The 24,806-nt window shown below is 42.4% G+C and overlaps 1 protein-coding gene across 2 annotated transcripts in view; it reads right to left on the reverse strand.

The window, feature by feature from the left end:
- Positions 1-24,806, reverse strand: part of LOC148755719 (uncharacterized) — a 27,758-nt gene continuing 2,952 nt past the window's right edge. Inside the window, exon 2 of one of the 2 annotated variants that reach the window (XM_088791313.1) lies at positions 1-183. In XM_088791313.1, the coding sequence (XP_088647439.1) occupies positions 109-183 (75 nt within the window). In that variant the 3' untranslated portion in view covers positions 1-108. The remainder of the gene's footprint in view (positions 184-24,806) is intronic. The other variant, XM_088791312.1, reaches the window with a different exon arrangement.

Genomic DNA, 24,806 nt, shown 5'->3' on the forward strand with positions numbered 1-24,806 from the left:
TTTATTTTTGTAAAGATTTTTATTGGAGAAAGGGAACAGGACTTCATTGGGGAACAGTGTGTACTTTCAGGACCTTTTTTTCCAAGTCAAGTTGTTGTCCTTTCAGTCTTAGTTGTGGAGGGTGCAGCTCAGCTCCAGGTCCAGTTGCCGCTTCCAGTTGCAGAGGGCACAGCCCACCATCCCCTGCGGGAATTGAGGAATTGAACTGGCAACCTTGTGGTTGAGAGCCCACTGGCCCATGTGGGAATCGAACTGGCAGCCTTAGGAGTTAGGAGCACGGAACTCCAACCGCCTGAGCCACCAGCCGGCCCTTGCCACCTATATTTAAAATATTACCAATATTTAAAATGGAATGCAATTTGACAAGCTGGAGTGACTTCATGGACTAAAGGGACAGAACAGTTGAAATCAGTATGATTTGGGTACATGGTGATCACTGTGGCTGAGAAATCAATTAGGAGCCTGGCAGGCATGCTGGTCAGAGTTCAGGCTCTAAGATTCAGGCTGCCCAGATTTGGACACTAACTTTTCCCCCACTTATTAACTGTGTGTGCCGGGGCCAATCCCTGAATCTGTCTCAGGCTTAGTTTTCTCATATATGAAATTGGGATAAAAAAATAATAGCGCCTACTCCTTAAGTGTGTGGGGTTTTTCTGTGTTTTTCTGTTTTTTTGTTTTTTTAAGATTTTATTGGGGAAGGGGAACAGGACTTTATTGGGGAACAGTGTATACTTCCAGGACTTTTTCCCAAGTCAAGTTGTTGTCCTTTCAGTCTTAGTTGTGGAGGGCGCAGTGGGAGTCGAACCAGCAACCTTGTGGTTGAGAGGACGAACTCCAACCAACTGAGCCATGCGGGAGCTCAGCGGCAGCTCAGCTCAAGGTGCCGTGTTCAATTTTAGTTGCAGGCAGCAGAGCCCACCATCCCTTGTGGGACTCGAGGAGTTGAACTGGCAACCTTGTGGTTGAGAGCCCATTGGCCCATGTGGTAATCGAACCGGCAGCCTTCGGAGTTAGGAGCACGGAGCTCCAACTGCCTGAGCCACGGGTCCAGCCCTTAAGTGTGCTTTTAAGATTAAATGAGACCATCTATGTAGAGTGTTTAGCATGGTTCATGGTATGACCAAATAAATGTTAGTTTTATTAAGAATCAGGGCCTGTGATGGAGAGGCCGGATGAACCACTTTACCCTGGCTGAAGGGGATATGGAAGTGCAAAAGGTGGCTTTACCATAACAGTTGATCCTCACTTTGAAACCCATCCATTTTTGGACACATTAAACTTAAAGCTAGAAATTGGAGCTAAGGAAAAATGCATCCAAACTGCAAAGTCCTTTGCCTCCCTGTGGCACTGCAAGGAAATAAGGAGCCAGTACCCTCTACTTTGAGTTCTGACATTGGATCCTTTCAAAAATGCAGCAAATGGATCTCTCCTAAAACACACCCACTTTATTTTTTTTTTAGAACTGGCATAGAGCGGACATTACTTATCTCTGGAAGACCCTGCCTAACATGAATAGAGGCTTACTGAGGCCACCCTGTGCTAGCCTTTACCATGCCTGCCCCACGAAAATCATGTGGGTCTGGAATCTGGTGCAGCCTTCTTCAAGGAGGATAGGGCACTGTCAACGACCCTAATTGGCTTTCTCCAAGTTCAAGCAATCATGCTTGTGCTTCTATGTTTGAGGCAGGGATTAAGCTGATTACCTGACTACTTCCCAAAATAAAAAAAAAACAGAAGTTTACTATATCGCAGTTCATTGTTACTATAACTTTTTAGTTTCTTAGTATATATAGCATACTTAAAAAGCTTACATTTAACTTCCAAAAGTCATGATGAAATAGCTAATTTTGCCTATGATGTTGTCATTGCATTATTGCAAGAATAAAATAAAATTCCTAATTGTTAACAAGATACATATATATATAATATTACATATATATTATATATACACACAATATTACATATATATTATACAAACACACACACACACACACACACACACATACACACACACACATAGACTACTTATTAAACTGATTCGGTATAACAAAACCCCCCTAAATTAGAACAATAGAGAAAACTTAGGTCAAAATCACTGATATATATTAGTAGAATGAAAGCACAAAATGTGTAAAACATTTTTTGTGAAGTGTTTTAAATTCTTTTGGGTAAAATACACATAATCAGCATCAACATTTCTAAGAAAGTAAATGAAACAAATTAAATGTCAAAAGCTATAGTTTATAATAGTTGTGTGTCATAGCCATACATATATAGAATCTAAGAAGTAATTATTGGTTCCCAAAATGGACTGCATATTGAGGAACATAATTTTTTTCAGCCCTTGCTTTGAAAATAAAAGAAGGGTATGAATTTAGCAAGTAAGTCTTTGAAAATGTTCAGAAGAAATCATTTCAAAATTTTTAATTCTGAAAATGTTTGAACTATCACAGAAATTCAAGAAGTATTTACCATCTATTTCTATTTCTATAAGGTACATATGGTACTTTGTTAGTCCTAACTCTCCTATAATATAACTCTCCTATAATATATTATCACACACACACACACACACACACACACACACACACACACTCACATCTTTCACGAAACCAGAGATTAAATATCTTAGCCAATATCACATAGTGGGATTTGAACCCCAGCCTTCTAACTTTAAATGTATGGTTTGTTATATGTTAAAACAGTTTTCTGTATTACAAAATCAAACACAGGATGGACAGTCTAAATTAATGTACATTTCTCATACTCTCCACATAAAATCCTCCTCTTAAATAACTTATGATATATTGTTGCAAAAAGAAAACTAGATGACCTGGACAGAAGATCAGAACTTTTCCATCCCTCCTCCACTTGTCCCTAACCCTCTGAGGAGTTTTGGAGGCCACATGTTCATGGAGGACAGTGTAGAGCCAAGGGGAGCTTTGGTAGGAACTTGGGCTTTGGCTTCCAGTGCCACTGCACCGCACCTGTAGGCAGGGCCGTGCCAGGTAAAGGGGCTGAGAGCGTAGAAATAAAGCCAGTCACACAGCCTATTTGATCCTCCTCTGTAGGTACCACCTGAGTCTCAGCCCCCCTCATTTTATCACTCAGTGGTATGGCAAGACTAATCCAAGGTAAATCAGGAATGAGCACCATGAAGAGGAGAGCCTGTGAGACTACAGGTGTACCAGTGGCCAGGGCAGAGCTGCTCTGGGCAGCCAGCCCCAAACTTCAGATGAACTCAGTACTACCCTTCTGACTTAGACAGGTAGGAAAAAATGAGACTGAAGAAAAAAAAGACAATATAATGAAGTAGCCAGGACTTATCCTTCCCTCTTTCTCCAGAACAAAACCATCCCCAAAAGTCAGAAGTCTTATTTGGACTCCACCTCCAATGCCCCACACCTTAGAAAACATGGCACAAGAAATTCCCTGGGTACAGGTTGGAACGTGACTAATCCACAGAAACATTCCCCTCCTGGGATAGATTTCAGAGGTGGATGAGGGGGGCACCAGGAGCTTCCTGAGGCCACAAGCCAATGTATTTTATTTCATTTTCTTGATGTAAAAATTTTAGAACTTAATAATATTATTCAGCATCAAATAATAAATGATGGGGGGTTATCAAAGAACATTGGAAATTCTCCCTGCCACCTACTGGAGATGTGTCACATTGTGTCCTAATTTTACCCTAATTATACAAGTAGATATAATTCATGTTTCTGAATGAATTTATAATGCAAAACCTTCAAAGGGTGACGTGTAAGTTCCACCTACTTCATTTTTACAACAGGGGAAGATTATTTCCAGAAAGAGACCTTGAAGATGTGAATACTAAATAAGCAGTGCTATTATATGTATGTAAAATGAAAAACTCTCCCAGTATTTGGGAACTGATGCAGTGGACCAGAGCTGGTTTTAATTATGTAGAAATGATTGGTTATAGTAAAACTCAAACTGGAAAATTGCCTCAGAGCTGGAGTAAAGAATCCACGAGATTTCAGAGTTGGCAAAGACCAAAGTGATTATTTTATTCGATGACAACCTATATTTTATTTAATCCAGTCAACAAATATTCACTGAACATCTATTGTGTGCCAGGAACTCAAGTACAAAAATTCTTTTTAATATTAAAAAGATCACAGTCAAATGGGCAGAGTACCTGAACAGACATTTCTCCTAAGATGACATACAGCTGGCCAATATGAAAAGATACTCAACATCACTAATCATCAGAGAAATGCAAATTAAAACTACAATGAGACATCACCTCACACCTGTCAGAATGGCTGTCATCAATAATTCAACAGACAAGTGTTGGCGAGGTTGTAGAGAAATGGTAACCCTCCTGCACTGTTGGTGGGATTCCAAATTGGTACCGTGACTATGAAAAACAATATGGCATTTCCTCAAAAAATTAAAAATGGAACTACCTTATGACCCAGCAATTCCATTTCTGGGTAACTATTCCAAAAATCCAAAATACTAATTCAATAAGATATATGCACCCCTATGTTCACAGAAGCATTATTTACAATAGCCAAGGTATGGAAACAGCCTAAATGCCTATCAGTAGATGATTGGATAAAGAAGAAGTGGTACATTTGTACAATGGAATATTACTCAGCCTTAAAAAAAGAATGAAATCTTACCATTTGTGACAACATGGATGGACCTAGAGGGTATTAGGCTAAGTGAAATAAGTCAGACAGAAAGACAAATACCATATGATCTCGCTTATATGTAGAATCTAAAGAACAAAATAAACAAACAAACAGAAAGAGACTCATGGAAAAAGCTAATGGTTGCCAGATGGAAGGGGAGTTGGGGGGGGGGGGCAGGATGAAAAAGGTGAAGGGATTAAGAAGTACAAGTTGATAGTTACAAACAGTCATGGGGATGTAAAGTACAGCATATGAATATAGTCAATAATATTGTAATAACCATGTATAGTACCAGGTGGGTACTAGACTTATCGGGGAGATCACTTCATAAATTATATAAAGGTCTAACCATTACGCTGTACACCTGAAACTAATATAAAATAATATTGAATGTCAACTGTAATTGGAAAATTTAAAAAAAGAAAAAGAAAAGAGATCCCAGTCTCACATATGATATAGTAATTATAAGCTACACTTTAGGAAAGAAAATACCTAATAGGATAAAATTAACTACAAATGTAGTAAAACCTTAAATGTTGCATTTTAATCATTACAACAGCACCTAAATTTGAATATTAGTTATATATATATATATATATATATATATATATATATATATATGTCATGTTATTCATTCCATTGACAAAAAAAGCTTGATTCACAAACATTTCCTAAAATTCCTTGTAATCACACCACAGTTCCCTCCACATGTAAGCCTGTAAGTTTGAAGTCACTGATCTACTCCCATGTACTCATTTTAGAGACAATGAAAGCTGAGGTCTAGAGAGGTTATAAGTAACTTACATCTGGTCTTATAACTAGTTAGTGGCAGCACTAGAAGCTCTTATCTTACTGTCACTTATCCTTTATTTATGTGCTGTCTGTTCACTAGGCGACAGAGAACGCAAACTATCCCGCATGATTCATTCTCTCCTTGCACCCCACAAGTTTGATCAGGGCACATGGGCAGCCAGAGGGAGACTCCGTCTCCCAGCCTCTCTTGCAGGTAGGCATGGCCATATGGCTTTGGTCAATGGGAGGTAAGCAATAGAATGGGAATCGACATGTGCAATTTCCAGGTCACGTTCTTATATGGATAGCGTTTACTTCTCCACATCCTACACCCACCCTCTGTTACACTCATGAGCCAGCTTTGACCATGCAGATGAAGTCAGCCAGCACCTTAGGGACAAATGCATAAATAGAAGAAACCTGCGTTCCTGGGTAGCTTCAAAGAGCAAGGCCACCCTGCACTGACCCATCCCCTTCTGGACTGGCCTCTGGAAGAGGAAGAGATTTCTCTCTGTCTAAGCTACTATGTTTTGGGGTCTCTTTGTTGCAGATATTTAGTCTAAACCTAACAAAATAACATAATATACTCAGGTAAAAGGCTACAGGGTGAGACAGTAAGGGAAAAAGCAAATTATGCTCCTGAAAATAAAAGAGACTGGTATTTCATGTGTTTCATAACTGCATTACAACAGATTTTCGGTGATCACAGAGGAAACTAATCTTTGACTGTGGAAGGCAGCCCCCCTGGTATTTATACCCCTACTGAGGCCCAGGAGTCACTGGATAGATCAGGCGTAGGTGAGGCTCTTCCTGTAGAAAGACTGCACTGATTGTGTGAAACTGATTGAAGGTCCAGGAACAAGCACAAAGAGGAGGGGACAGTGGTCATGAGCTTGGGAGCCACCAGCCATCGCAGGGCCAGAGCTGCAGCCAGTGTAGACGGAGCCATAAGCCTCTGCAAAGGTAATTCTGGGAAGGTAACTCTGGGAACGTAACTCTGCTAGCTGCCAAGTGTCACCTCCCTGAACTCCAGTCAAAGCCTGGCCTTAGAACCCTCCCCCTAGCAAAGAGCCAGGAATTCAGGACGTTGTGAGTAAACAGCTGTAGTAGACCTTCGGCTGTGAATGGGGGGTAAGGTAGGCTGCGGCTCCGGAAGGCGGGGCTGCAGATACGGAACCACCAGATGCAGTGGTGGGTATTGATACGCCACAGGCGTGGCCTCACACCTCGGCAAATCATCTTTTAGAAGGGCACACAAGCGTTAATTATGAAATAAGCGTGGCAGTGCTACTACAAGAAGAGTGATGGCCCAGGATATTAACATGGGATTTTGACTCCGCTTGGGTTGAGGACAACCAAAGACAATAGGTGCCAGTACTCCCCTATTCCAGTCAGTTACTAGCCAACTCATGCAGGACGTGCAAAGCAGGAGGCAAAGACCTGGTTCTGAAGCCCTAGCTGACTACCCAGCCCCAGCCTCTGAGGGAGGCTAGCGTCTGAGATCGGGGTTCAGAGCTGCAGGAGGAGGGGCTGCTCAGTGCATGGTGTGTGGTTTCCCCAAATCCCCACAATGCACAAGAGGTGGCAGGCCTTGAGGGAGACCTTCTGGAGCAATCGGAATGTGTCCCTGAGGGTGGGGCTTGGACTGGTATCCGCCCCAGGCCTGAGAAATCTAAAGAGCAGGAATCTGACGCGGCCCATGGTGGCATCCGTGCAGAGGGTGCTGTTTGGGAAGTAAGCTCACTCCACCGACAACAGGTCAAAGGTGATGTGTACCTTGCCCATATGGGGAGGGTGTGCTGTGAGTTGATCTAGAACCTCCTTAAAGGGACTTTGCCCCAAAGGGCCATTCCTAAAGGTGCTCCAACAGAGAGAGGTCAATCCCCAAGGACAGAGGCTAATGGGGGAGTCTCAAGTGGCCAGTCAGTGAGTGGATCACTGAATTAGGGCAATGCAGGTACAACTGCACGAGTCCTGGTCAGTAGAATCCTTCTGGCCCCCTTCTCTCCACTCTCCCTGCTAAGCCTGTAGGGGTCAGAAGCTGCACTTGCCGGGAGGAGGGAGGCACCCACATCGTAAAAAGACAGGAAGCTGCCCACATTCCCATCTGCTGCTGCCTGCTCTGGGCCCACAGCAGGCCAACTCTGAATGGTTCACAGTCTTTATTATTCCTCTGGACAGGACACAATTATTAAACTGAGACTGTCCTGAGATCTGAAGTGACCAGATCACTTCTCATGATCTGTGAGTGAGCAGATAAGCTATGTATGGACAGTTTCATGTACGGACAGAGTAAATGATTGAAGGGAGTAAGCAAAGACAAAGCCCAAAATATCTCTCCTTTGGTCCTGTTTGCTTTATGCCTGGCCTCCCACATATCTCCCTCCAGCTGCCAATTCCACAGATATTTGCTGGGTATGAACCAGGGGCCAAGCAGACACTCTTAAATATCCCTTGTGGTTTCCAGAGCTTTTGCATAAACCCTATCACATTTTAATTTTTATTCTCATAACCACCCTTCAAGGTCAATAGGGAAGGTAAGATATACTGTCCATTTACAGCTCTTGAAGATTTTCCCCAAATCGCACAGCTAATAAGCGACTGAGCTAGGATTGTCCTTTATATTTTCTGACTTCAGTCTGTCTCTGCAGAAAAGAAGGGATCTTTGATGAAGGAGCTTACTAATTATTTCAGAGACATAAGAGATTGGTGGGCCCTGAGTTGTAAAGTGTTTGATTTTCTAATTATATGAGCAAGGGAGCTTGAAATGCAGGACCAGGCGCCTAACAGTGACAATCTCCTCTTCCCATCCTCTCCAACCTATCTCATGGGCTATTGCAAACAAAGCGAGAGGCACGGAAGAAAGCAGACAGGCCCAACTCAATTGACTTATCTGGGGCAGCCCTGATTTCCTTGGTAGAGGGAGAGCACTCAGGAAAAGCTTAGCCAGTGCTTTTCTGCTTCCTCACCTAGTGGGGGGTCAACTTAACAAAAACCACCGACTGATCACTCTGATTCTACGATGAATGCACATCACTCTAACCATATTGCTGGCAGGAGTCTTAGTTTTTAAAATAAGAAAATGTGGGAGAAATGAGCCGGCTCGCCTCACCACTCCCAGACTCTCCGCGCACGTGTTTCCCCACGTGCTCCTCCCCATCTCCCAGACTCCACGGTAGTCAGGGAGACAGGGCTGGGAAGGAAGTGGAGGGAGGCTGGGAGCCCCTGGATCAGTATTGACCTACAACCTGGGCTCTCCCGTGGAGTCACACATTCTGAAAACTAGAGTTGATCTTCAAAATCTAGGGGAAATAATGCTGATGTGAGGTTGCCTCTCCCGAAAGCCCTCTGAATACTACTGACAAATGAGGCCAGCTAGCTCCTGAGTGGCAATTCCCCCCGTTGTTTATGCAAACCTCTTTACCCAAGATAAAAGGGGTGGTTGGGCTATCAAAGAGAACAAGCCTACTTAAAGAATCTTCACTGGGCCCCAGACGTTCCTAACAGATCTCACAGTTTTGCCCCGACAGTGGGCCTATGGTGACCAGCCTTTGGGTCAAGGACTCAGTGATAAGAAGTGCCCTAATATTTTGCCTTCAAGTAGGCAGAATGTACAGGTCTATGCTGGGTGAGCTGGGGCCAGCTCTGGGAGCAGTGTGGTCCCCCAGGGTGGGGAATTCAAAGTCCAAAGAATCCAGAGATTGAGAGCGTTTTATATAATCACCCTGTTTATGTAGCTCCCATCTCCTAAAATCAATCAGGATACTGAATTTCTGAGTGGGCTCTTCAAGTAGATTGCCAGAAAAGTCTAAACGAAGCATGGACCTTAACCTGCCATTCTTACACAGTCTGAGGCCTTCTGATGACTTTCCTGTTAACTCTTTCCTAGAATTATAGATGTATGCTACACAGCAGACATAAAAACAATTCTATTTGAGGGTTTAAGAATAAAGTTTTGGTGACCTGTGAAAAATCATTTAACTTTTCTTTCTTAGCTTCTTTAGCCATTAAATACTATAATGAAATTAATTGGAGAAAAACAATAACAGTCATTTATTGAGCTCCTATTATGTGCCACACACTTTGTTAAGCCATTTCAGATATTTCTTATTTAATCCCCACAACAGTACATTTATCTAAAGTCACAGGAGCTACTAACAGGTGAGACTGGGATAAAACTCAGGAATATCTATCTGGAAAGCCCTTAACTGCCATATGTCATTCACAAAAACATGAGTAAGCAGGGGTCTTTATTATAGAAGCCTGCATTTTCCGTGGCACTTTATAGTGTTCAACTTATGTCTTTGAGTTTCATAATAACTGTAAATAAAACAGAGCAGATCTTTTCCCCATTATTCAGATAAGGAAACTAAGGTCCAGACTGGTTAATTGATTGGGCAATGTCCTAGAAGTAGTAAATAGTGGGACAGGGCTAAGAATGTAGTTCTTCTGACTCTTACCCCCATATCATATACATTCCCTGCACAGCCTCTCTATTTAGGCAAAAAACTATATGACAGAAAAGACCTGAAAGATCACAGAGTCTGCATTTCTCATTTGCAAAAACTAAACTCCAAAGAAGAAGAGCTACTTAACCAAAGTCATCCAATTAACCAAGAATAGAATTGGCACCAGAAATCAGACTCCTGATATTCACAATTTAGTGATATTTCCACTCTTTCAAATAAAGAAACTTGCAAGTGAAATAACTGATAAAAGAAACATTTGAAGGAATCATTTTTCAGTTGCTTTGGAAGCATGAAAGAGGCCTCAGGATGAAGAACCTTTATGTTTTCAGGTCTATCTTCAACCCCACAGTATTTACTAAGGGATTTTGTTTAAAAAGGAAAATTATTAATTGGTTATTAATATTATGGCTACAAAGTTACAAAGTAATTTGCCCTTGGTGTCAGTGTACAGCTGATGTTATTGTTATGTAGGCTGTATTAGCTTTAAGGGAGATTCTTTTAAGATTAGGAAACTTGACCCTCAATTCCAAGACTGAATGAGTCATTATAGCATCCAGCACTAGGGGGCGATCCATGAGTAGATGGCTACGCAGACTCCCAGGAAGCCAGCTAAGCAGCTATAGATAGGAAAACAGAAGACAAGAAGAAAATAAACGGTAAACAGGAACAGTAATTATCAAAGGGCCAGAGATCACAAGCCACACAATGGATTATGAAAACTTGTGTGTGTGCATGTGTGTGTGTTTGGTATTCATTTTTGTTATTGTTTTACTATAGCCCTGGTCCAGAATAGGATTGATTTTTCACATATGCGTATATATCATTCAATCCTCACAACCCTGAAAAGTAGGTATTATGATCTCCACTTTACAGATTAAGAAATCGAAGTTCAGTGAAATGAAGTGATGTGTCCAAAGTCATAAATGCAAAAGTATTTTACTATTAACCATCCTTCCAATAGCTTTTCCACTGCACTAGGGTTTTTCCTGCTGAAGACCATTCAATAATTTCCTACTGCATAATTAAATGCCTTGTCTTTGCAGAATTCCTTAGAGTTTCTTTAGTTAAAATTTTGTTATTCCACAACCTTGCCCTTCCACTCCAGGCCGTCCAAAGTTTTTGCGGTTCTCTGCATGCATCTTTTTGGACTCCCTCCCTAATGACTTTATTCTGATCTCACATACAGGGCACATCCTCCTTTTTTTCATCCACTGCTGAGACCACCACACCTCCACGCCCCAGGGTCTGTGTGGCATTTTCTCTGGGCCTGAGACCACTCCTCTCTGCTCCTGGCTGTAGAAGATGTGGAGCCCATAAGAGGTGCTCAATAAGTAATCGTTCTCAGTGGTTCTCAAACCTCACTAAGCATCAGAGTCACCCAAGGGTGCTTGTGGAACTTGCAGGTGCCCAGCTGTGACCTCCAGACCTGTGATTCCTGATGTTATCTAAGAGAAAGACTTGCATGTTTAGGAAGCCTCCCAGCTGACTGATGTAGGTAGTCTGTGAACTTCATTTTGACAAAATTCTTCTTGCTGCATCTTTCTGAATGTATTCACACTCCCATAGCACATCGTCTGACATGGTTTGCCATTTGTTGCTGTTACTTTAGTTATTTTCTCAAGTTGCCTCATGTGTATACATTTTGTTTCTCAAGAGTGGGAGCTCTTTCACACCCATTAGGTCCCTACTGGGTTGGCAGTTTCCCATCACTTCTCTCTGCCTGAAAGGTAGTTTCCTCCCTGTATCCCTTACCTGAGTAGCTGCCACTCCCCTTTATGACTCAGCTTAGGCTGCTCCAGGTCATCTTACTGCCTGAGTGCCGGGGAGGTGCTCCTGCTACATGCTCCCATGGCACACGACGCCTCTCCCACAAGAGCGTGGCACATGGTACACACATCTTTCTATCTTATGCACACGCCATTCTGTGTTTCCTTAGTGACTTGACTCCAACCTCACCTACTAGATACTGTATCCCTTTGCTGTATCCCTTTGTGAGAGCAAGAACTTTGGATTCCTTCTCATTATTGTATCTCAGGATCCAATAGCGACCCAATGGATAGGTAAGGGGAGTGGTAAAGCCCAAGTTAGTTAACCAGCTTCATTTTCCTTGTGAATCCAAGTCAGTTTAATTCAATACACACGTCCTGGGCGCCTTCAATGGGACAGGCGTTCTGCTAGACACGGGGGAAGCAAAAGTGTGTAAGACACAGCCCCTGAACTTGAGGATGTGATATTTAAAGTGAAACAATTTTTTGATCTATATGCCAGTATGTTTAACATTTAATAGGAAACAAGAGATGACACTCTCAGGAGACTTCAAATGACTTATAATTGCCATATAATGTAAAAGAAGTCTTAAAAAGCAATAAGGCATAATGGAAAGAAAGCCAGGCTTTAAAGTCCCATGAACCCATGTTAGAACACCAGAGCTGCCATGAGCCTTGGATATATGTGTAAAAGAGGCCTAATAATAATAATAATAATAATAATAATAACAACAACAACAACAACAACCCTGGCATAAAATAGCAGTGGTTAACATTGCTGAGTTCTGTACCAGACACTCAGCTAAGCATTTTCCAAGCACTAACTTACGTAATCATTTCGGCTATCTAATATAATTCACATTTTACTATTTGAGGAAACTGGCTCAGAGAGGCTAAGTAGCTTGCCTAAAGTGACCCCCAATAACAAATGGCATAGCCAGATTCGAACCTGGGACTGACTGATGAAGAAATGAGATAATGCAGGGACAAGCCTGGCACAGTGCCCAGAAGACAATAAACCTCCGAAAATGGTTTCTAATAGTCTTACTGCGCTCAAGAAGTCGGGCCCACAGAATTATTGCTATGGGGGTGAGTTACTGTGAGGATGGCTGAGCAGATAAGTAAGGAGGGCCGGGTTCCTGAGCCCCCTCACAAGGACCCCATTCTGCCACCGTTGCTGCTGTTAACTCCTCCTGCACTCCACTTGCCACTTAGGAGCCATCACCCCCAAACCCCCATCCCTGGGGAACCATAGCTTCTTAGGGTTACAAAGGCCTCATGGGCCACCCTGTCGGGTGCCAGTCTGGCACACACATCCCCCTACCACATCTCTGCCAAGTGGCTGTCTCTACTTTCATCTCTGTCTCACCTTACCCACCATCTGCACACCATCTCTTCGTTGCTCTGGAGCAGGGATGGTGGGGGGTGGAGCCCAAGCCCAGAAGTCATCCCTGGATAACACTTTCAAGATCTTGTAAGTTGACCCCACGTGTTCTGCCTGGAGTGGGGATTGGCAAGTACATAACCTTGGGAGAGGTTGGGGCTCTTCCCTCCCTTCTGCAGAATGAGTCACTCCTTCCCATCCCCTCTTCTCTCCTTGTCTCTCTCCCGGAGACAGGAAGAGGCAGGAAAGTTTCACATGTTTATGAATCCACACTGGTCCAGGCACGAGAGGCCCTATGTCATGGGGAACTGATGCAATGGGCACCGCCCCTGAGCTGGGAGGCGGTTGTCAGAAGAGCTGGCTCAGCAGGTTGGCATTTGGAAAGCCGGGGACACCGGGTCCAGGAGCAACACTTCCCAGCTGGCACAGGCCGGTGCTAAAGCTCTCTGGCTACAGGGTGCTCACGAATGACTGGTTTACATCTCCAAGGCTCTCCTGCCTTTCCTTTCACCAACATGAAACCTGGGGAGGGAGGGGTCAGCATATCAGTCCCTGCTTTCTCCACCCTCCTCCGTGAGCTTGCAGCACAGGGGATCCTCAGGGAGGGACGAGTGAATAGAATCCCACTTCCTGCTGTGGTCACACACTGGTTACCTGTTTGCCTGGTCTTCCCTTTTCGGTGCACAGTGCACAGCAGGCAAGGCCTTCTCATCCCTGGATGAGTCGGGCCAGCTTCAAAGAGCTGGTGCCTCAGAATGGCGCAGCCCTGTGATTCTGCAGCCCCACTCTCTCATGAACTTGTAACAAGATCCTGACATCCCAAGCAGACATGACTCAGGAACTTATTACCATTTTGTTGCTTATATCTTCATAGGTGCTTGATAAAAGCAAAACGGAATTGAATCTGAGTGTGAGTCCATTCTTGGAAGTGCTCTCAGCCCCCCAGTGCCTCTCTCACCGAAGTACCCCCAACCCACTACATTCTCCACCCCCCACCCACCATCCCCTCCTGTTGGGGTCCTGAAGACCCTGCAGGGCTTTGAAATTTTAATTGTTAAAACCCTACCCCCACCCCATTACCAGTTCTTCCTAACAACCAACGCTTTCACTGCCTCTAAGACGTGTGCTTAGGCTATTTTTAACTTGTCCTTTCTTTAAAAAAAAAAAAATTACACCAGCGGAGTTTAATAAGCCCCATTTAGCATTTTCTAGAAAAAGAAAATTTGCAACCAATAAGTGCTACTGCATGTTGTGGCTGGTGGCACCCCTCTTAAAACCAGCTTTTCCCCTCCTCAATACAACAGTTTATTTTTGGACAGTAGCCTCGCAAAACATCACAAACATGCCACACCAGGGTTTATCGTTAACTTAAAAGAAGGTGGAGATTTAGGTAAGAGGTTCAGAAAAAGAACACAGGGTTGCAGAGGGCAGGGTGGGGGGAGGCGGGAAGAGTTCCTGTGTGATGGGAAGTCCCATCTGCTAAAGCTGCTTTCTGCACCTCTCACCCCCAAGAGTTTTTGCTTCAAAACAGCCAGTAGTATGAATGATATGAAGCAAGTGGGAGAAAGCGTGAGATTTCATCTTTGTTAGTTTGATGTAAAACTCGCACACACAACAACAAAAACAACAAAACAACCACAACAACTAAAAACAAACCAAAAAGAGTTCAAGTATTCTTGTGTAGCATAAGATATTATGGCAATAAACATCTCAGCCATCTATCCCCCCAAACCCAAGAGTCCGGTGGATCAAGGTTGATTCCAGGAAAATGTTCTCAGCCGTTCTGCACAGCAAGAGGTCCCACCCACCAATTACAGCACTGCCCCCAGCAGGGTCAAGCAGTCAGGGCAGGGCCATTTTCTCTCCGGACTTTCAAGCAAAGGCATCATGAAGGACTTTCCAGGCGTGAAAGCGCAGCCCCAATATCCCTGACATTCACACCCAGCCATGTGGTGGTTCCAAAGTCTGTTGATTACCTGCCTGGTCACGGCACTTGCATTTTTAACTGGGCCTTAGCCATGGTTTTACCTAGTGGACTCAAAATAAAATTGTGGCCCAATATTTCTGCATGCAGTGAGAGGCACATAAATACAGTCGGTAACTACTATTGGGGTGTTAAAGGTCTGGGGATAAGAGAGGGAGCTACTTTGACTTCAGCAGAGGAAAAAGTTCCTCCTTGATAAATAGCCCATTCTCTCAAACTGTGTTAGTGTTAGAACGTACCATTCTTTAGAATCCGTGCAATTTCAAGCATTCCATGATATCGCAGAAGGTAAAAGTGCTCACTCAGGGCTGGATAAAGTGCTGTTGGACCTTTTAGCTATGCTAAATGAAAAGATTTTTAGGATGCTGAGAAATAAAGAAATTTGTAGATAACAGGAATCATTTTTACATTTACTATTTTTAAACAGAATTTTTCTGTGGTCAAAATGAATGTGAAGCATTTATTCATGATGTGTACAACTTCAATTAATTAATCAAAAGCAGACAAGATGAGAAGAGTAGGTCTTTCGAGTTGCCACTCAAGTCTAGTGCTCATAATGAAAAAGGGAAAGTCTCATGTTTAGACTCTTGATGAGAAATTAAAAACTCAACGGCTCCATCAAATAAGCAATTGGCTGAGGTCTTTACTTAAATGTTTGCTAATGAGACAAAAGAATAAAGCCAAGGCTTTCACTTTATGCACAGTATAAACAGGAATTGTTTATTTGTCCTTATTCAAGGACTCACTAAATTGAGGTGCAAAGAGGTCTTGTCCCTTGTCCTATGGCTCCAGGATAGAATGCAGATAAAGAATCAGGCTCTGTGCCTATGCTCATACTGTTCCCTCTGCCTGTGGGACTTTCACAGCCTTCTCCCCCAGGTGAACTCCTATTCATCCTTTGGAACCCAGCAAAAATATCATCTCTTCTATTACGCCTCCCTTGACACACCAGGCAGAGGATAATCTTTCTACTTATATTTCTGGCTCTCCCCACCAGACTGTGAGCTCTTCGAGGACCAGGAGTATGCTTTATTGATATATGTGTTTCAGTAACCAGTGCAATGCTTGACTAATAGTTAATAAGTACTCAGTAAATGTTGATATTATTTATAATGTATAAAAATAAATTCTTGTTGAATGCATGCATGTCTGGTAATAGCAAGGAGAACAAATAATAAAACGGATCGGTGATAGGCATCGATTCATAAATTAATAGCTATTGGCTCATCATTGCACAAGGCAATGGGAGCGACTGAAGAAAGAGAGTCTAGGTCCCCGTGGGGGGAGTAAAAAAAACCACATGAAATGGCAGTGGGAACACAAACAATACACACTTGTATCTTATAGTTAATTGTTCAGAGTGGTAGGAGGTGGGTGTTAGAGCTTGACGCTTTGAGTTCCACACCCCTACCCAAGAGAATTACCCCAAACCAATATTTAAAAGTCCAGTTGCTGTCAGGACCCCTTTTCTGGGTTGTTCCTGACCCCACTTTGCACGTACACCTTGTTGTGCTTTACCTGTTCCCTGAATAACCCAGCCCCTTTCGCATCTCTGTGATCCCACACCCCTTCCTGCTGGAGGATTGTCCATCCCTCCAGCCCCGAACCCTCTCTCCACTCCCAGCTGTGACGTCTCTCCCTCTTCCTAGCTGCCCTTGCTTAGACAGACTCCCAGCAGATGCCCTCTGCCCTGGCATGACCTGAGAACCCTCACTCACGAGTCAGGGCAGACCTGGAGGGCCTGGCGTTCACCCTTTCCCTGCCACTAGAGAGTTTTCTAGGAGCACAAAGGTAGTTACAGAAGATTCTTAAAGAAGGGGCTGTCTCATCCTGCCACATCCTCTCAGCTCCACACAAAGAAATGTCCTGCCTCAAGCCCAGTGTTTGCAGACTTTGTGCCTCAACTGCTAAACCTCACCTACTTCACCTTTGCTCTCACCATTCTTTTAGTCTTTTCTGCTTGCTGTCTACAGCTTCACGCCAGTATTGGCTTTCCGATGCCCAATTCCGTTTCCCCTGGCTTCTGATCCTAATTTGCCGCTGGAAACTTCTGAATGTCCATTTGCCTTCTTGGTGCACCCAAGTCCTAGAGCACATGAGACAATTACCTTAGGGCTTAGCCAGGCCCCTGGTGCCCCACTACTATATTATGTCACCCGTGGGCACTTCCCTCCATCTATTCAGGTGTCCAGAAAAGTGGGAGGCTTCGCGAGAAAGGCAGGTCTTGAAGACTGGATCAGATTCAGAAAAGTGAATAGGACAGGTTGGCAGGTGGTGAGAAAACAAAAAATGGGCATGAAGAAAACAAGTTCTTCAAGTGATGGGGACCTTTGGATCAGCCTTCTGGGGGTTTCTTCCTGGAGCTGGATCATATTTCAGTGCAGCCACTGACAATGCTGCTATCCAAATTAAGGACAGCACAGTGCTCAAAACAGCCACCAGGGCAGCAGCTGGAATTCAAGAAGTCACAGAAATGGTCCAACTTTGGGCAAATCACTGCTCACTTCTTTTATATATCTCTAAGAAAGAACTTGTGGATTCTGAAGCTTGCAACCTCATATGAAATCTCGAATGGCTAGACATTTCTGGACACTGCTATGCTTGGTTAGTGCACCAACGATTTGGTATTAAGGGTGAGGTTGTATGATCATTCTATTGTGTGTCCTAGAAGAAAATCTACAAGGTTCTAGGTTTCCTGTTGCCCTACCCTAGAGAACTTGGGCAGAGCCAGCCATCTCTAACAGAGCACATCTTTTGGAATTTGATACCAACCAAAATGGTCCAAGTTAAGTGGCTCTAATTTGGTGAGGACAAGAAAAGCTGTGGACAGCATATACCCCTGTCTAGAGCCCTGGGAAAGGAGCCAAGGAAACATACTGCTTATGGAGTCTGTACCACACAGCTTTCTCTGGGTTACACTAAGATAAACAACTTCAAACTCTCAGGGACTATAATAGCCAAGGTTGACTTCTTGCTCATGGTATATATCATCTTGTATGAAGAGGAGATGGGACTGGCTCCTTCTATAAATTCGCATTGCCCTAGGATGTTACCCTGTTTCACATTTTCTTCATTCCAAGATCAAGGCTGAAGGAGTAGCTCTAATCTGGCACATTACCATTTTCTAGGAAGAGAGAAAAGATAGATGATGAAAACCCACAATGGCTCTGAAGGCTCTTCCTCAGGAGTGGTACATGTCACTTTCACTCATGTTTCATTGGCCAAAGCAAGTTATGTAGCTAAAACCAAGGACACTAGTTGGGAAAGTGTAATTCTCACACAGAGGAGAACAGCAGATATTGGGAACAATATCAAAACTACTGCAGGAATCGACCTTGAGCATTGGACCCGGTGGTGTAGAGCTAACATGTTTAGAAGCCCCTGTAAGTTTCAAGAGACAAGCAGTGGCACCATAAAGCTGGATTACAAAACCATCTTCTTTAAAGGCCTGTAAATATGAATTGGAGGGGCAGACAGTGCTATGTAAGGGCCTCAGCTGGAGACCATTACAATAGTGTAAAAATGAGTCGATGGATTTGAGATGAAGATTATGTAAAGGAAACATGTGGGTAGAATAGTTGTTTTCAAGGAAAAATAGACAGGACCCTTCCCCTGGATAGATAAGGGGGTTGGAAGGCTATGAGTCAAAGATAATGCCTAGATTTTTCTTCACTAGCTACACTACGAGGCACTACGGTGATGGCAGAAAACATTCTAAAGATTTCTCAGAATCACAGCACACTGATTTTCAAGAATGATACGCGGCAGCTATGATGTGCCACAAAGAGCACTGAACTTGGCCTCAAACGTGTGGACAGTGGTCCCCGGTCTAGCGTTCGTTAGCTGGGTGGCCATGGGCAAATCCCTTCACTCTCTGTGCCTCAGTGTTGGCATTTGTAAAAATGGAGATAATGACACAAACTTCACAGGTTGCATGAGGACTACATTTCTATGAAAATAATTTATAGTGACTTATAAGATTTGATTCTCAGAGTCCTGGTTGGAAGGGCGTCCTTGGTCGAACTGCCTGATAATGATTATATACTGTCCTGGGTTGTTTGGGGCTTACGGCATATCACCACTTCATTTTTTAATTCTATTTAAGTGTTTCCTTGTTGAAAACCTGGGAGGGTAGCCAGATAATAATAAACCATGGGTCACAACTCAAATGTCTGGAGTAACCAGATAGGTAGTTTAAATGTACGTTGTGTATAGAAAACTTGAAGTACTTTCGTAGGAATCATTGTAACATGGTACAAAGAAATATTTCCCTATTATAGAAAAGATAATACTGTACACAAAATGATAAAGGGCAATTGCTACCTTCTACCTCAGAACCAGGGACAACAGGGAGTGGCTGAGGCCTTGGGAACTGCAGAGTACAACTCAGTTGAAGGTCAGCAGCAGCTGCTCGGCCCCAGCAGGATTCTGCTATGCAGGGATGACTCCAGATTTGCCCCATGTTCTTTCTGGAGGGGGGCTGGGAGGCAGGTGATAAAGGTGAAGGGATTAAGAAGTACTAGACTAGTCAGGGGGATCACTGTATAAATTATATAAATGTCTAACTACTATGCTGTACACCTGAAACTAATATAATGTTGAATGTCAACTGCAGTTGAAAAAAATTTTTTTAAGTGCTGGAAATCTGAGTATTTATGTGACATTTTATGATTCTTAAATATTGGTAACTAATTAAATTTTTTAGAAAACCCTCTACAGTTAAAACACATCTGGCTTTGGGTCTACAGGCTGTCACCCAGGTGTCACACAAAAGAGAAGGGAGCCGAACTTAGTTAGCTCACAAGACTCCTACTCCACTAGCAAGAGAGAAGAGAGTCGAGATTTGAGGCAATGAGGCAAACATGAATAAGGAAGGGAGCAAGAGGAACTAGCTGATCGTGTGCTAGAGATAAACTTGGAGGGGACATCAGAGAATCTCAGGAAGGGAATGTATTATACCTGGTCACCTAGTCTCATGGATTCCGATTTAGATTTAGCGTCATGGCCTTAGCTCCCCTTTGGCTCAGGTGCCCTGCTTGAGCTGAGCGAGGGCACTGATTTCCGGAATGATCAGGAACAGGAGATGGGATAACTGCCTCCTCCTATACATCTGCATGATCCAAGGAACAGCTTGCATTAGGACAATGCTAACTTGTACTTCCATGACTACAACCTCTGGGTCGAAACTTATTTCCAAGTCATCCCTGGACCACACTGTTTTGAAGACCTGTCAGAAGACGTTGCAGACAGTGCTCAGACACAGTCATCTTACAAACCCAAAATGCCAGAATTTCACCCCCAAATAAGAAAACCTCACAAGCTGGCTTCTCTCTTCCTGTCCTCTGCATTCCTCTCTCCAGCTCAAGCACTGCTCAGCCTCATCTTGACATTTAAGGTTTCTGTCTGTGCTCATATTCTCTTCCACAGATGAGGGCTTTGAGGAAACATCCTAACAGGGTGAGTTCCCTGTGGATTTTTAAACAGTCAACTCACTATTTGGAAATAGCAATTACTCTTCCTTCCTCTTTTCAAATGACCATACAAATCACTTTTAGGGGATGGTTTTGTTTTGTGTTCTTTTAAAGTATTGCCCAATTCCTTTTCATGGTGCTTTTTCTCAGGATTTTTGTGTCAGTTCAACTTTCCATTTGTAAAACTATAATTAAGTTTCCCACTTGCTATTTTATCTCACATCTATATTCTTTCATTTAATTTAAGCCTTTTCTTTTAGCCAGATTAAAATACATAGCAAATTTACTATAGAACGTAACATTTTTAAAGTAATATGTGATGAGGAAGTGAAAACTTAATCTGCTCTTATTCTTTTCATTACTGTGTTACTTTGCTTAAATATTTTTGTTAGTAGAAATATAATTTAGGACTTTGGAATTATTATTTTGCAATTTTGTTTATTAGCTCATATCATATTGTTTTCCTTTTTCTGTTTGTTAGGGGACTAGCAAAAAGGTAATTATTTTTTATTAACCTTCTTCTTTTACCATATAAACTACTAGGTACTGTTTTAATAAAAAGGTCTGGATTTGGAGACGGAATATGAATACCTTTTCTCAATAAAAAAAATCTTAGAGAAGATCATGACATGAAAAAAATCTCTTCCTAGGAAAAACTTTCCTGAGTTCACATTGATTAGAAACCTGGAATATTTTCATGCATTCATTAAAACATAATTATTGTGTGCCTACCATGTGCCAGACACTATTCTAAATACATAGGATACATCAATGAGCTAGACAGATAAACTTTCCTGTCTTTAAAGGGCTTATATTCTATTAGGGAGCGATAGATACAGACACACACACACACACACATACAGAGGGTGCCAAAAAAATGTATACAAGTGGACACTTTGGTCAACGTTGCTCAAGCAGTATTTCGCAGTAATCAGAAGTGTCTGGACGATGATGGTAACCACTTTGAGCACCTCTTGTAATTGCAGAAGTCAAACGTGACCTGTATTCGCCTTTTGTTATCAGTATATATTGAGTATTACGATTTTAATATAGTTTTGTACTTTCTTAAAATGTGTGTACATTTTTTTGGCACCCTCTGTATATACGCATATACATAATAAGGAAATGATGAGTGCTCAGAGGAAAATAATAAAGCAAAGTAAGAGGAATGGGCATAGGCAGGGCGTTCTAATTTTAGATATGGTTGTCAGGGTATGCTTCCCTGATTAAATGACATTTGCCGGTGGGGTATACAAATCTTCTAAGAACCTTTATAAGAACTCTGGCTTTACTCTGAGTAAAATGGGGAGCTATCACAGGATTTGGGCAAGGGAATGAGTTGATGAGATTTACATATTAAAAGGATCACTTTGGCTCTAGTTGAGAATAGACTGTGGGCAGGGATGCAGCAGGAGTTGAAGCACACAGACTAGTTAAGGGGCTAATGAGTTAATCCAGGAAATACATGATGGTGGATAGAATCAAGGTGCAGCAATGAAAGTGGATACTTAGAAGGCAGAGCCAATGGGATTTCCTGACAGTTTCAATGTAGGTTGTGAGAGAAAGCGAGGAGTCAAGGATGATTCCTAGGCTTTTAGTCCAAGCAATTGAAAGGTTGCAGTTGCCATTTACCGAGAAGGGGAAATTTGTGTGGGTTGCACAGATTTTGGGGGGAAATCAGGAGTTTGTTTTTGGATTTATTAAGTTTGAGATTAGATGTCTAAGTGGGAAAAACCAAGTAAGCATTGGAAATGCAAATTGGAGCCCTGGAAGACAGAACTATGCTGGAGATATAAATGTAGGGTTTTGACACAGAGAAGGGAATTCAAAGCTATATGACCGGATGAGCTCCTTGAAGGCAAGAGAAGATAGTTTACGAAAGAGCAGGGAGTAGTCAATGATGGCCAGTGCTGCTGGGAGATCAAGTAAGGACCAAGAATTGATCACTGTACTAAGCAAAGTGAAAGTCATCTGTCACCTTGGCAAGATATTTCAGTGATGCACTGGGAGTAAAACCCTGACTCCACTGAGCTGAAGAAAAATGGGAAGAAAGGAATTGGAGACAATGAGTATAAACAATTCTGAGATGTTGTGATACAAAGGAGGTTGAGAAGTGGAGAGGAGAAAGCAAGGTCAAAAGAAATTTTATTCCTTAAGATAGGAGAAATAACAACATTTTTTAAAAATGGTGATGGTAATCATCCATCCAGTAGAGACGGGGAAGTCAATGATATAGAGGAGATGGGGGACAATTACTACAGTTATCATTAGAGATTGGATGAGAAATGACTGGCTTTCAATAAGAGAATAGATAGTGCATCCCTGGTAGTAGTAGCAGGCAGAAAGTCAGAGGGTATGGGCACAAATTGAATTTGGTATTTATGCTTCTTCAGTGGAGGGAACACTTAGTCCAGGGCTACCAAATGAGAAGCACTGGTTTACCTGGCTAGGCAACCCTAATGTTTTTCACTCTATGAATCCATTTTAGAAAGTAGAGGTCGACTTCTTCCTTCTCATTGTGGTTGATTAAGACATGTACCCTTGGTTTTTCTAGCTTCAATTTCATCATATTAATTCTAACTATAGCAGTCTGGCAATTTCCCTTCCTCTGTGGACCTTCTGTTACCTCAGTACTCATGGAGAATTACCCTACACACTCCACCCAGTTCCATTTCCTCCACTGTTCTCCTCCCTCAGCCTGTGCATTTCTAGTCTAGTTTCCCATATTTCAATTTCCTCAGCTGTGAAGAAGGGAGAGAATTTGCTCTCTTCCTCCAAGGCCGAGAGTTTAATTAAGTGAAATGGTTTGAACTCATCTAAAGAATCAGGGAGAAGAGGAAAGTGGGAGGTAGCGCAGAAGAAATCCGGAGTTTGCTTTTGCACTTGTTATGTTTGAGATCTCTATTAGATGTCTAAGTGGAAAAACCAAGTAAGCAGTTAGAAACACAAATTGGAGTTGAGGGGATAGAACTATGCTGGAAGTATAAATGTAGGGTTGGTGGCACAGAGAGGGACTCAAGCTATATGATTGACTGCAGGAGTTCTTTGAAAGGAGTGAGTGCAGTGTCTTGGAAGGCAAGAGAAGGCAAAAGATTACTTTTACCATTTGTTTAGGCCGAGCCCTTACTATATAATTTCAAAGCATTATATGTATATGAGCTCCCATCTGTTGCATATGTTAGCTATAATATTTCTAAAGTCACAATACATTAAGAAATGCGGTCACACTTATAATATGGGGACAGACTTATAATAGGTAATATTTATTGAGCAATATCTATGTTGTAGGCACTTGCTTAAGTCCTTTCCATATGTCATTTAATCCTTGACGTCACAGTAATTGGAGATACATATTATCATCCCCACTTAAGAAACCAAGAGAGGTGAGAGTGACAGAGGCTCAAATAATTTGAAATTTCTGCAGCTCTTCAGCATTACTGCCACTTTCCAAGCAAATATATTCTACATTTATTTACATATAGTTATACAGGTGTATCCAAATTTAGCCCTGTCCCCCCAATGCTATTCTTCACAAGAAATTATGATATTATTCATAAGCTACCCCAGTGTATTTGGGATCAATTTATGAAGCTTGGTTTCTGTACAATTTTTCACCATGTTTACAGATTATTGAAATTCATATTGCTTATCACCCGGACACTCTACTAGGTAATGAAAGAAGGAAGAATGCAAAATCACTCCTCCAAGGAGCTCAGACTCTTCTCTAATGAGAAAGTCATTCATTCATTCATTCATTCATTCAATAAGTATTATTGAGTGCCTTAGGGCATGCCACATCCTACAGTTTATGTGAGCACAAATCAACATAGAATTATAGAACTTTGTAAAAAGCGATGCAGATATAATGGCATTTATCTGACTTGATCCTTTTAGACAGTATTATAAGTATTGTAAGTGCTTGGACCTCTAGGGCCAGGCTGTCTGACTTAAAAAGTCTTGCTCTGCCACTTAAAGGCTGTGTGATCTTGAGCTATTACACTTATAGAACCTTTCTAGGCCTTTGCTGGCTGTCTGAAACATGAGGAGAGTGATAGTAGCTCTCTCATTGGATTGCTATGAGGACTAAAAGTGAATATATGTAAAGTACTTAGAACAGTCTGGCCCATCATAAGTCCTGTGGCTACTGTTATTATTAGTGTGATACAGACTTACCATGTGCTGGAACAGTTGCCATTCCTGAGCATAACAACTCAGCAAAAGACAGTAAGTGCTCTGTAAGGTTTGGTGAACTAGACCTGCCTTCACGCCTTATTGT

The sequence above is a fragment of the Rhinolophus sinicus genome, chromosome 14, assembly GCF_057876585.1.
Source record: "Rhinolophus sinicus isolate RSI-liver-muscle chromosome 14, RSI-T2T, whole genome shotgun sequence".
Lineage (NCBI taxonomy): Eukaryota > Metazoa > Chordata > Mammalia > Chiroptera > Rhinolophidae > Rhinolophus > Rhinolophus sinicus.